Raw genomic sequence first — 14,733 nt, forward strand, 5'->3', positions numbered from 1 at the left:
TCTATTAGTTGAGCTTTACTGTAGCAAGTATGTAAAATTTTAACAAATAGACACCTGGATAAAAAATTGGATTTTGTGGTTTGGGGTTTCAAAATAGTTTTTTTTTTTGGGTGTTTTAGACACCCCAATGCTAATGCTCTTCCACACTAAACCTATTAACATTAAAACTTGACTAACTAGTTAAAAACCTTAAAATTCAACCAGTTTACATCTCTTGATATTTTTAATGGAAATATTTAAAATTCAAATTTTCCTTACTTTCAAATTAAAAAAAAAAAAAAAAAAAGAAAAGAAAAAGAGACTAGCCCGAAGTGAAGTTCACTGTCTTACATTTTCTATTATATTGCCTTTTTTATTTTATTTTTTTGGTCTTTTTGGGTTGAACATGGCTACTCAAATTCCAGCCAAGCAAGAAGCAGATTTAGGAGTTATTCACGAGACTTGTACTAGCATTTGAAAGATGGTATCAAACTATGAATGCTCAGCCAAAAGAAGAGAGGGACCCGAAAGGACAAGTGTCATAATTTAAAATAGAGTGGTCCCCAAGACTCTCTTGGAAATATAATAAACAAAGTTCCACTAGAACTTTGTATTTTGTATGTGTAGTCTAGTCCTTTTGTGGGAGTTGTGTTGTGACGTATATAATATAATAATAGCATCTTTTTGGCTGAAGTGCAGTGCGGGATAGAAATTAAACATATCTATCCCTGAATCTGAATCTGAAATGAACCTTGAATCCTATCCTCCTCTCTTTAGTGAGCTGAACAACCAGGAGGAGTACTTGTCGTCTGATCATCATCAGAAGGTTGACACGGTTGATAGCATCATCATCAAACCAGTAGTCCAAGATTCGGACCCTATACCTGTCATTGATCTCCAAAGCCTAAGCCTTGATGAGCTAGGGGAGGCTTGTAAAGATTGGGGTCTCTTTCGTTTGGTCAATCATGGGGTTCCTCCATCCCTTTTGAACCAACTTCAAGACCATGCCAAAACGCTTTATTCTCTTCCCTTTCAATCCAAACAGGCCTTATTCACCACCCCAACGTCATACTTTTGGGGCACCCCCGCCCTGACACCGTCTGGCGCACCCCTTTCAAGAGGTCCCCAGAAAATCAATTGGGTTGAAGGCTTCAATATTCCAATTAGTCAACTCTCCCAACTGCAACCCCTACATCCTGTGCTTGCCTCTTTCAGGTACACACTTCATTTTATTGTGTATTTTTTTTTTTTCTTCTAAATTTTTGGTTAGATCATGGATGATGGTCTATTCTAAAATTTGCATACCTTTTTTGTGGCAATAATTGCATGGAGGAGTCAAATTGATTGGACTTTCCATATACTTTGTAAAGGAGAGTCGTTTATATATATATATATATATATATATATATAAAATAAAATAAAATTTTGACAAGAAATTATATATGTTTACGGGTTAAATTGTTTGTAATAATATTAGTGGTAAGTTTAAATATATATAATAAAAATGCTGCAATTTTTAAAACATAAAGTCTTTTTTTTTTCTTTTTTTTTTTTAATTACAAAATAAACATGATTACAAGCAGTGACAAAATCAAGATTTCAATTTTGGATTAAAATCAAAATTAATCAAAAAAATATTTATCAATATTAATAAAAAATAAATAAACAACTGTAAATTAATTTTATTGCCACACAAAATATAGTATAAATGTAAATTGTTATTCATTTTTTCATAATTAATTTAATTTACTCAAACGTGTTTGTATATTTAAAACTGTTCCATGATTTCTTTATTCCTAACAATTTCTAAATTTGCACACCTTTTTGATTGGCAATAATTGCATGGAAGAGTCGTACCGATTGAATTGTCCAGATCTTTGTAAAGTAGAACACTTTTTTTTTTTCTTTTTGGTGGTAACATACGCATATTATTAAAAAAAAAATAATAAAAAAATAAAAACTAACAAAATGACAAAATATTTAGAATAATTAGTAGATTTGGCTTACCTCTACTACTTTTATAATTGTATATTTTTTATTATTTCAAATATGCAATAGTAAGTGATAATGAATTTTAACTTCTACCTTTTATTTAATTAGTATGTGATGTGACAGTTTCTCATTAAAATAAAAGAAAATTTTAATTAAAAAAGTATTAGAAGTAAATCAAACTCATCCCCATTTGTGTGTGTGAAATGCTTAGTAAATTCCCTTGTTACTTTGAAATGCTTAGTTTAAAATACTAGAATAAGAGTATAATGACATGATAATTTCCAATTAACAAGAGTTTTTATTTTTTATTTTAGAATACTAAGTATTCTACTTAAATCTAGGAGTACATGGATTTTTTTGAACCAACAAAATGTCAATTCCAAACAGTGGAAATCCCTAAAATAATAGTATAGATTAACTAAAACCAAAACAAAACACAACCAGCGAGCAACAGAGAGATGACCCAACAGCCACCATTAATAACCACTGCCATAACCACCACTTCTTTCACAATCCAGAACATAATTCAAAACAAACCCAACCAAATCCAGTCAGGGATGGAGCTAGGAATTGGAGTTAAGGGGGTAAAAGTATAAACAAAAAAGAAAAATTATGAAACTCCAAATAAGCATTCATTTAATATTAATAAACCATCAACAAAGACAAATACACAAAATTATTCTTTTTTAATATATTACAATAAAATTATTTATGGAAATGGAACTCGCCGTTTTTTTAAACCTTCGAAATCGTCTATAATTAAGTCCGTACTAATTTGAAATTATTATGTCATTATATCTTCAATAATCTACAAATCATTACCAACAGAACTATGCACATAAGCACTCAACTGCTAACCAATAAATTTCAAAGTTGCAAATAATCTTTTTAATTTTTTACCCAAAAAAAAATCTCTTTAATTTTTTAAAATACACAAAGTCACACTAACAGGCAAAAACACAATCAAACAAAACAGCACATGGCATGTACAAGACTCACAAGTCACAACTATTATTTAAAAAAAAAAAAAGAAAAAAAAAAGCACTTTTAGCTTTATTAAAGAGAGAGAGAAAAATGAGTTTGCCTCTCTCTCTTTCTCAGTTTCTCTCTTCTATTTTCGGTGAGTGGTGTGGAGCTCTCAACTCTCTCAATCTCATCTCCGCCTGACTGCCTCTCTTTCTATTTTCACAACTCATATTATCAAATCAAGTTAATCAACCAAGCACTAAAGATTCGGATATGAGAGGAATAAAATATTATTTTCCAAAAAAAGAGACAGATTAGTTATAATTACCACATTTGGGCGATGCTGCAGTGGACTGGTGGTGGCAGCGTGGTGCTTCTGGTCTAGTTTGTCCCTAGCTACCAGCTGCCCAACCCTTCCCACTCTCAGGTCTTAGTATTTAATAAGTTATTTTTCTTTTCCCCGTTTTATTATTTGTGTCTTGTTGCGTGTTGTGAGATTTGTATGGGGGTTCTCCTACTCTTAGAGCATCTACATTAGTTGATGTATAATTTCTGTCCATTTTACAAGAAAAAACATGCTTTTATTATTTTTTACACACTCATTTTTACAAAACACCTACATCAATTTGTCTATTCTACACATTTATTCAATAAAATATTCTAAACCCAACCACCATCAACCCAATCAATACCCAACCTCCATCATCAATCCACACAACCACCATCATCAAGCCAGCCTCATCATCAACCCACCCATCAAAATCCCAGCCACCATCAACCCGATCAATATCCACAGATCAAAATCATCAAAACCCAGACACTATCAACCCGATCAATACCCAGCCACCATCAACGATCAATACCCGGGCCTCCATCATCAACAACCCACCCATTAAAATCCTAGCCACCATCAACCCGATCAATACCCACATATCAAAATCATCAAAACCCACTCATCATAATCATCAAACCCACTAATCAAAACCATTAGCGATTAGCAACAGCGAGAGCAGCGAAGATTAGTGGAGGAAGAGAGCGTGAGGTGAAAGTCAAACTGGAGAGAAATAGAAAGAGTGAGGTGGAGAGAGGAAAAAATAATAAAATATCAAATGCAAGAGTTATAGTAACCTTGCATATATGCACGGTTACTGTAACACTTGTGCATTTATGCACAATTTTAAACTCATTGGTGTGGATGTTTTTTTAATCAAAATGTGTAAAATGCCTTACTTTTTCTATTTTGCAAGATTATGCAACCACTAATGTGGTTGCTTTTAGGCAAGCTAGTTAGAATCGGTTTAGGTTTTTTTTTTTTTTTTTACATGTGTTTGTTTTGGGTGTTGTTTGGACTTAAGTTTTGTTGTTGGGCCAATATTTTTTTTATAGCTTTTAAAAATATCAAAGATATTGTTGAGGGGAGCAAAATACAATTTTATTGAAACCCATGTCCACGAACGAGCAAGTTGATTGCCACCAACGATGACATTAGTCACCACAAATCACAACCACAACTAAAACCAAAACCATCAAAATCCTCCAACAAATTTTAAATTTCAAAACTGCAAATAAATAAAAAATTAAAAAAAAAAAAAACTAAATCCTTTAACAAAAGAGAGATTAAAAGAGAGAGATGATTAAGAATCTGAGAACTTGGGTCGCTGTCGTGATGGGTCACGGTTTTGGATTGCATCGTGGGTCGCTGTCGTGGGTTGCTTCTTTTTCTTGGATCACCTCTCCTTCAATCTAAGTTCGATCTCCACGACGAGTGAGAGAGAGAATGATTTCCATTGAGAGAGAAAAGAAAAAGAGAGTGAGAGAGAAGAAGAGGAACTGTTTGTCTAAGACCGAGTGAGAGCAAGAAGAAAGAAAGCGAATAAAAAAAAAGATTTTTTTAGCATTGGTGTTCATACACTTCTATCAGTAGAAGTGTGTGAACACAAATGCTAATTTTTTTTTTTTTTTTAACATTTGGCACACTTGATGAAATATGGTTTTTGGTGTTTGGTATGCTAAATGCTACAAATTTAGCATTTAGCATACCTGATGTTAATGTTCTTACAAAAAAAAGTCTCATAGTTATCAAACTCTATAAAAAAATAAAACATTAGGAGGAGGAGGTTTCTTATACAAAAAAAATAATACATAATAAAAAATTCAACCATTAATTTGAGAACAACCTTTCTTGGCAAAAGCATTAGCACATCTGTTGGTTTCCAAAAGATACTTTTAACATCCTAGTTATGAAAAAGTAGGATGATATTCTTGGTCATTATCAATCAATTGTATTGATATTCAAATGTTTAATTTAATTAATCCTTTAAAAACCACAATCATATCACAACAATCCAAGTACTCCTTTGTGTTAGAATAATTTAATAAAGTATAAAATAATTACGTTCATAATTTTGTTGTTTAAATAATTTTTGAAGTATTAAGATCCCTTCAAATTAAATAATTGTTACAAAATATTTATCCCACCACTAATTCTATTATCTTACGATTTATTTCTTCAATATGTTGTGAATTAATTCTTCATTTTTTATTTGCAAGTAGTATTATCATTATATAAAGATTCTTATCAATCTTGATGAGATGTGTGTTTATGAGTGGAGTGTCAGAATTATAAGAGCAATATTGACAATTTCAACAATGTGAATGTGAGAGTGGTGTCACCTCTTATGAGAATTTATATCCTTAATAGTACTCTTAAAATTGAGATTAAGGCTGGGTTTGGGAATAGCTGAAAAAGCTTACTTATTTCAAGTTGGCCACATGACACACTCATTATTTGCAAGGCCCACTTGCTACTTTTTGAAGGGCAAAACGTCATTTGCAGGTGTTTGTGGCCTACTTGAATTACTTTTTAAGGTCAGTTTGGATTGAACTTATTGTTGTTGAAACTAAAAATTGAAAACTGAAAATATTGTAACAAAATAATTTTTAAATGTGTGAATAGTACCGTGGGATCCATTTTTAATATTTTTTAGTACGTAAACAGTGCTGTGAACAGTAATGAACAGTATGTAAACAGTGATTTTTGTCCTCTGTACAGTGAACCCATGTGAGGTTACTGTTCACATACAGGGTAAAAAAAAAAGTGGAAAACGTGAAACACAAAAACGCTGGACGCAGACTCAATTCTCATAACGCTCACTTAGTTTACTTTTTTTTAACACAGGCACCATTTGCGGGCCTCATAGGTCCCATACGACTTTTCTTTTACTATTTTTTTAAAAGAAATTTATCATACTTTTTGCAAAAAATTAAACAAACAGTTCCTAAACAAACCTTATGTATGGTGCTAAAACGTGCCGACTTGAAAACCTCATATTAACCCATTGATTGTTATGTGTGAGTTATACTTCTTTATTTCCTTTAGAGAATTGTATACTACTACTATTTTTTTAGTAGAGATCATTGTCTAAGTGAAGCTTCAGTACAAAGTGCACATTCATGAGACATAACAATACCTCTTTTCCCAATATATTAAGTTATTCCTATTATTATTATTTTTTTCTGTTCACACTTTTAGTGTTGCAAAAATTTATTAAGAAGTATTATATCTAAATTAAGTAGTAATTACAAAATATTTATACCCTACTAACCTTGCTATCTTCTGATTTATTTCTTAATTAATTATGTTTTAAATTAATTCCCAACTTGTAACTTGCAAATTATTTAATAGTGTAATGGGGAATCCTACCGCTCTTTTTTTTTTTTTGAGAAAGGAGTGAATCCACTTTTATTAAGATAATAATCAACTTTAAGTCGTTACATCAACATATACCAAATAGGAAATGTCTAGCGGAACAGATTCCATCCAAACGGACAAAGGGGAAGACTTTCTTGCTCTCCTAGCTAAAGCATGAGCTACTCCGTTGCCCTGCCGCCTCACGTGAGAGAAAGAACAGGATTGAAACCAACCCATTAATGACTTGCAGTCTTTAACAATGTGCCCAATACTGGACCTGTCTGGGCAGCCCCCTGTTAGGGCCTTTACAACAGTCTCTGAATCACCTTCAAAAATGACCCTACACAAACCCAATTCCTCCATGAAGATCATAGCCCTCCTAGCTGCCATCGCCTCAAGAATCTCCACCGTTTGAGGCATGACGAGCTTCTCTGCTAAGGACGCCATCACCTGTCCCAGTTCATTCCGCACTACGACACCGATTCCTGCTGCTTCTTCCTTTGCAAAGTAAGCCCCGTCGTAGTTTGCTTTGTACATCCCAGGTTCCGGTGGTGTCCAACGTTGTGGCTGTGGTTGTAATCTCAGTGGCATGTTCTTGGGTTTTACCTGAAATTCTTTTAAAATAGCTTCTGCCACGTCAACTATCTTCTCAGGTGGTAAACATTGCTCCTTGAAGTGGTGTTTATTTCTTCTGCACCAGACAAACCATGCAATCACTGTGAACAGCTCTACGTCTTCCTCATTTTGTTTTACAGCGGACACCAGATCACTGAAGGAGCCCAGCTGCATCTGAGCTTGTCTCACTCTACTAAATTCACGACCCCAGCAGCACTGAGTTTGGGCACATTCCCATAGTGCATGCAACACGGTTTCTCTGTTCAAGCCGCAGCTGTTGCACACAGGGGAGTTTACCACGTTTCGTCGATGGAGGTTCGCCAAGGTTGGTAAGGACTCGGTACAAGCTCGCCAACAGAAGTTTTTTATTTTATTTGGGATCCTCATCTTCCAAATTCCCTTCCAAAAACTTCTCAAATTGCTGCTGTTTGACCCCGACGCTTCTCCTCTGTTTTCAAGCTCTTCCAATAACTGATATCCCGTCTTCACCGAGTAATTTCCGTCCCTAGTTTGTGGCCACACTAAGCAGTCCCTCATCACCGATTTACATAACGGAATGGCTTTAATTTGCTGAGCCAAGAAAGGTGCAACTTTGAAGTCAATTAGCTCCTCATTCCACTTCATTGTGGTCGGATTAATGAGTGAGGAAACAGTAGACTCATCCTCAGAGCCTGGTGTGCGTGGTACAGCTCCATTCGGGAAGCATCCAAGAATCCATTTGTCATGGAACACCCTAATCTGCGTTCCATCTCCCACTCTCCACATCATTCCTTTTTCAATAACATGCCTAGCTTTGAGCAAGCTTTGCCAAGCAAAGGAACCCGTGGAGCATTTTGCTTCAAAAACCGATCCTGAGGGGAGATACTTGGTGCTGAATACCTTGTACAGTAGGGACTCTTTTTCAGTTTGTAATCTCCAAATTTGTTTAGCTAGCATAGCTTCATTAAACCTAACCAAGTCCTTGAATCCCATTCCCCCATCCGCTTTTGATTTGCACAAGGTTTTCCAACTTTTCCAATGGATTTTCCGCTGGCCACCTTGCTCTCCCCACCAAAATTTTCGTATTTGCATTTCAATCTCTTTGCACAACCCACCGGCAATTTGAAGCAAGTCATTGCAAATGTATGGATCGCTTGAACCACTGCTTTTAGTAAGACTTCTCTCCCCACTTGAGATAAAAGTTTCCTCTTCCACCCTTGAAGCTTCGCCCACACCCTTTCCTTAATGTAATTTAAGCTCGCCTTTTTATTTTTCCCCACAACAGCAGGCAGCCCAAGGTACTTCTCATACTCCTTTATTTCTGCAACCCCTAAAAGACCCATGATTTCTCTCTTCATGTCATTGGACACAGCTTTACTAAAGAAGAGCGTTGTCTTCTCCCGGTTTATTTTCTGGCCAGATGCATGCTCATAGCTAGTTAGGATATGTTGGATGGCTTGTAAATCTTCCTTCCTTGCACGGCAAAATAGTAAGTTGTCATCTGCAAAAAATAGGTGAGTAATCTTTGGCCCATTTTTGCATAATGAGAAGCCTCTGATAATGTCGTCCCTTGCAGCCTTCTGAATCATTCTATTTAACCCTTCCGAGCATAATAGGAACAAGTATGGTGACAATGGGTCCCCTTTGCGAATTTCCTTAGAAGGGAAAATTTCACCCTTAGGTTCTCCATTTACCAATATTGAGTAGGACACTGTGCTAATGCACTCATGAATGAGCTTCAGCCACCTATCACAAAACCCCATCTTCCTCATAATTTCCACCAGAAAAAGCCACTCCACCCTGTCATACGCCTTGCTCATGTCCAACTTGAGAGTCATAAAACCTGCTTTCTTAGACTTTTTAGTCTTCATATGGTGGAGCAACTCAAAAGCCACCAGAATGTTATCTGAAATAGCTTTATTAGACTGGAAAGCACTCTGTGAGTCAGAAATAATAAGAGGCAGAGCTTTTTTGAGCCTATTTGCAGCAACCTTAGATACAATTTTATAAATAACTTGACATAGAGAAATAGGGCAGAATTCTGTAGAATTGCTGTTCCTTTCGTGTAAGGCAGAGAGTACCTCCAGTAACACTGTTGCTGAAGGTTTTGTGGGTTGTTTTTTCGGGGGTTTTGGGAAACACTGTGTGAGTCGGGGATTACGGAGGCTAGGAGAAGAATCATGGAAAATCTGTTCATAAAATGGGGGAATTTATCCTTGGATGATAGGGAAGGCAGAGAGGTCCAACTCGACGACAATAAGAGCTCGAATAACGTAACCATTGCAGCAAAATTCTTGACAAAACGAGCTCTGAACACAGAATCTGTTGTGAGAACTTTTAATCATATCTAGAGACCAAAGAACGGGTTTAAGGTACGGAGGGTAGGAGATCACATCATCCTTTTTATTTTTGACAATGAAGAGGAGGTGGAGAAAATTATAGAGGGTGAACCTTGGGGCTTCGACAAACATCTAGTGATGCTAAAACGATATGACTATAGCATCCCAATACAGGACTTGGCTTTTGATCATGTTTCTTTGTGGGTGCAAGTTCATGACATTCCAGCCAAATACTTGAGTAGAGAGGTGTTTGAGAAACTCTGTGAAGCGGTGGGTGTAGTAGACAAGGAGACTAGCCTAGGTGAGGTGGATCGTGGTACTATCATGCGGGTGCGAGTAAAGGTTGATGTAAACCTTCCTCTCTGCCGTGGACGAATTTTTAAACTTGGCAATGGATCAAGGGGCTGGGTAACCTTCAAGTATGAGCGGTTGCCAAATGTTTGCTATTGGTGTGGTCGGTTGAATCACGTTGATAGAGATTGCGACCGTTGGATATAGAGCAGTGGCACTCTAATGAAGGAAGATCAGGAGTATGGCTCATGGTTGCGTGCATCATCTTTACCGGCACACAACAACTCCGTGCTAGTAGTCCCGGGGTTCTACGAAGCAAAGAAGAAGGAATTAGACAGGAACAAGAAACAGAAGGAGAATTTTTCCAGTGGCAATCTCGGTGAAGCATGTGGAAAGGTAGGTGCGGCGGAGCAAGGAAGAATTCCGGTGGAGGAGGCGCTGGGGAGCAAGATGAAGGCAGTAAATGCACAAATTATGGATGAAGACGTTATGGACGTTACTCATAAAGAAGGTTCAACGGGTGATGAGGCAGAATCAATTCAGTTGGGGAAGGGTGCCGGCTTTCAAGGGAAATTATTTAATGAAAAATTATGTGAGATTGCTGTAGGTTCAACGGGTGATGAGGCAGAATTATTTCAGTTGGGGAAGGGTGCCGGTTTTCAAGGGGAACTATTTAATGAAAAATTACGTGAGATTGATTTGGAATTAAATAAGTTTGACTTGGAGAAGGAATCTACTACTGGTTCAGTGATACTTGGGGAAACGGATAGTGTTATTAAGGGAAAGTCCAATTATTGTGGGATTATGACAGATAACTATTTCCAGGAGCAGGAGGCGTGTGGAAAATTGAAGGAAGAAGTGCAGCACGTGGCACTTAATGAAGAAAACCCTAATAGTTTTGAATCTCACGTGATAGATGAAAAAAATAAGGAGCAGGAAAGTTTGTCTGGGGTGGCCGTGAGTGCAAGCTCTACGTGGAAGAGAGTAGTGCGCAAGAAAACAAATAGCCTAGTTGTGCTTCCTCCATTGAAATCTCTGAAACGTCCAGGTACTGATTTGGTGAATCTTGAGTTAACCAAAAAGAAGAAGCAGGTTTCTCATGATGATCAAGTTACTACAATTGAATTGGCGGGGTTTGATGTTCAGCCCTGCTAGAGGCAATGAGCATCTTATGTTGGAACTGTCGTGGGCTTGGGAACCCACAGACAGATCAAGAGCTTGGTGACTTAATCCGGGCACAAGATCCCTTAGTCGTGTTCCTAGCCGAAACATGGCTTGACAAAGTTAGGCTGGAGGAAATAAAAGTTCGATACAAATTTAAAGGGTTGATAGAAGTCTCAAGAATAAGTCGAGGAGGGGGGGTGCCTTTTTTTGGAAAGAGGAGTGTAATATCTCCCTAGACACATACTCCCCTAACCACATTGATGTGATCTTGAATAAAGGGATGGAAGATGAATGGAGGTTTACTGGGTTTTATGGAGAGCCAGATACTAGAATTCGCAATGAGTCTTGGGATAAACTGAGGAGATTAAAAAACAAATTCACCCTTCCATGGTTGTGCGCGGGTGACTTTAATGAAATTTTGTAGGCAGATGAAAAATTGGGTGGAAGGCTTAGGCCAATTAGACAGATGGAAGCTTTTAGGGAGGTTCTTGATGAATGCGAGTTTAAGGATTTGGGTTATGTGGGAGGGAAGTACACGTGGTATAGAGGCTCTAGAGGGGGCAATACAATATGGGAAAGGCTTGATCGTGCAGTTGCTACCATTGATTGGATAGAAAAGTTTCCGGCAACAAAGGTTGTGCACTTAGAATGTGGCTCCTCCGATCATAAGCCATTGATCATCCTTCTAAAAGGGGTCCAAATGAAGCACAAAAACCATGGAGGTTTGAGCACATGTGGTTGGAGGATGAGAGGTGTGGTGAGGTTGTGGATCTTGCTTGGAGGAGGGTTTGTCCAGGTAACCTGATGGTCCAAGTGGAAGGTAAAATAAAGGTGTGTCAAGCAAAGCTTAAACAGTGGAGCCGGACCTCCTTTGGGAATATTACCAATGCACTAAAAGAAAAGAAGCAGCAGCTCCGGCAGGCAGAACAGAGAGTAATCAGGGAGGGTACAATGGAAACGGTGAATCGGTTGAAATGGGAGATAAATGGCTTGTTGATAAAGGAGGAAAAGATGTGGAAACAAAGGTCAAGGGCTTTGTGGTTACAAGAGGGTGATCAAAACACAAAATTTTTCCATAATAAGGCCTCACATAGATATAAGAGGAATAGAATTGAAGAATTGAAGAATGAGGCGGGAAGGGTATGCACAGATGAGGAGGAGATATCAAGGATTTTGATAGATTACTACCAGAACCTTTTTACCTTGGCCTCACCATCAAACTTGGAAGAAGTTCTGATGACAGTCCCCACAGTTATTACGGAGGACCAAAATGCAATGTTAGATGCAGAGTTTATCCAGGCAGAGGTGGAGGAAGCAATTCAACAAATGGCACCACTAAAGGCACCTGGACCAGATGGCTTACCTCCTTTGTTCTACCAAAAATTTTGGCCATCTATTGGTGAGGATGTATCAAAGGCAGTCCTCAATTGCCTAAACTCAGGTTCAATCCCTTCTTCCAGGAATCCTACCGCTCTTGAATGTGTATTTAGGATTTTATTCAAATGAACACACAGTTTTAAAGAGATAGATAGGATTTATGTGTGGATGTCTCGGGTATGTTATAATTTTTTTTTTTTGGACGAAGATGGGGGAACGAAGGGCGTTTATCTGTTGATGAAGCTTTTGCAATTTATAGTATATTGTAGACCCATATAGCCTATGGAATATCCATGTCTGGACTCTTTTGTTTATTGTGGTGGCACATTAGTGAGACTGTTGCTCCGATTGAGACGGTATGTTAAATATTCTATCATGGTGGCACAAAATGCTTTAAAGAAATTAAAATATATGTGCCTTAACTAAGCCATATATTAGCGATATATATCTTATTAATTTACTATATATCATGAATTTAATTTTACTTACCATATTTACTTTATTATCCATTTAAGATGGGAGAGAGTTGCTTAGGGTGTTTTGGTGCAATTGAAATTAATGTTCTCATGAGGAAGAGTGATTTGATTCAAATCAGGTGACCGAAGAGAGAGGTATAGAAAGACCTAAAATAACACTAGTATAAGTATTCCCATCAGAAAAGAAAAAGAAAAAGAAAAAAACACTAGTATAAGTATTGAAAAAACAAATGTTAGTTACAAAGGTAACAAAGCGTATATTTTTGGATATGATAGGATGATAGAGAAAAATACATATATATGAATGACTCTAATTAATTTGTTGAAGATTCATAGTTGACCAAATATTTATAAATATTTATTGTTGTATATTATTCATTTGAATGCATTGCACAATAAATAAACATTCATATTATTTGTTGTGAGTTTGTTATTGAAAATTGTTGAGTTACTTTATTATTGTATAAACCAAAGAATCAAAAGTTTGTAAGATTTAGGTTCTAATTATTTTAAATGACCCAATTTAATTTTGCTTTTTCTTTCTTTTGATTTTCACGATTTGATGAGAGAGAGAGTCCAATTAGATTTCAAATTGGAATTCAATTAGAAAACCTTGATATTTATTAAAAAAAAAAAAATCTCAATAAACATTTTTTCTTTTTCTTTTTTGGTTTAATTGAACTAATGCGATCAATAACAATTTGTTATTTATGATTTGTTGTGAACATAACAATACTCTATATATATATATATATATATATATATATATATTTAATGTAGTTAACTCATTTACGTAATTTTTTTTTTTGTATGTATTTATTTATATTTTTGAGTTATTTTTGTGTGCTTCACAAGACTGCTACTAGAAGATTATGGAAAGCACTTGGCTAGACTTGCTAAGACCATATACGAAGCAATGGCAATGAAGCTCAAACTAGATGAAGAACAATCCAAGTCCAATCTATCAGAATCCACTGGTAACATACGTGTTTACCGTTATCCAAGCTGCTCTATACCAGACACTGCATGGGGAATTGATGTGCACACAGACAGCTCGGTATTGTCCATATTGTACGAATGTGAAGTGGGTGGACTTGAAGTCCTCAGAGACGATGAATGGTTCCAAGTAAAACCTATTTGCAACGCATTAATTGTCAATCTTGGAGATATGATGCAGGTCCTTATTGCATTAATTCAGATATTATATACAAATTACACTCGTTCATTCTATTCATTATATGTACATATATTTCTTCAGTTTTCATTGATGACTAAATTGATTGTAGGCAATAAGCAATGACAATTACAAGAGCGTGAAACACAGAGTTAAGCTGAACAAACATAAAGAACGGATTTCAATATGCTACTTTGTGTTCCCAGATGAAGATAGCGTGATTCGGAGCTCAAAATACAAACCTTTTACTTACAATGATTTCCGGGCACAAGTACAAGAAGACATTAAAACCCACGGGTTTAAGTTAGGCCTTGAAAGTTTCAAGCTTTCTGAGGCTTTGTAAGTATAATGGGCTTCAAAAATCCTTGTTTGTGAGCTCTAATTTTTTTTTTCTTCTCTTTGTTGAAAACAAAATTAATTTCCATTTCTATTTACTTTTTACTTTTTTGGTTTACATGGATAAGTTGCCTTAATTCTTTATGTTTTTGGGTTATACAATTTATTTTCTAAATTAAATAAGCCAATGAGACCAACCAAGGGAACCCCACATTCGAGCTGTTAATCAAATTTTACAGTACATCAAAGGAAATCCAGGTCAAGGATCATTATTTCCCTTTTTTTTTTTTATCCAAATTGTAGCTCAAAGCCTTTTCTGACTTAAGATTGGGTTTGGGTCAGTTGTCCCTAAGA

General features: G+C 36.2%; 1 protein-coding gene across 1 annotated transcript; it reads left to right on the forward strand.

Annotated features, from left to right (window-relative positions):
• The first annotated feature begins 601 nt into the window (after positions 1-601).
• On the forward strand, positions 602-14,497 carry LOC126689054 (gibberellin 2-beta-dioxygenase 8). The gene is made up of 3 exons (XM_050384082.1): positions 602-1,194; positions 13,725-14,046; positions 14,156-14,497. The coding sequence occupies exons 1-3, from the start codon at positions 725-727 to the stop codon at positions 14,384-14,386; spliced, it is 1,023 nt and encodes a 340-aa protein (XP_050240039.1). The 5' UTR covers positions 602-724; the 3' UTR covers positions 14,387-14,497.
• Positions 14,498-14,733: the final 236 nt, after the last annotated feature.

The sequence above is a fragment of the Quercus robur genome, chromosome 1 (genome assembly GCF_932294415.1).
Source record: "Quercus robur chromosome 1, dhQueRobu3.1, whole genome shotgun sequence".
NCBI lineage: Eukaryota > Viridiplantae > Streptophyta > Magnoliopsida > Fagales > Fagaceae > Quercus > Quercus robur.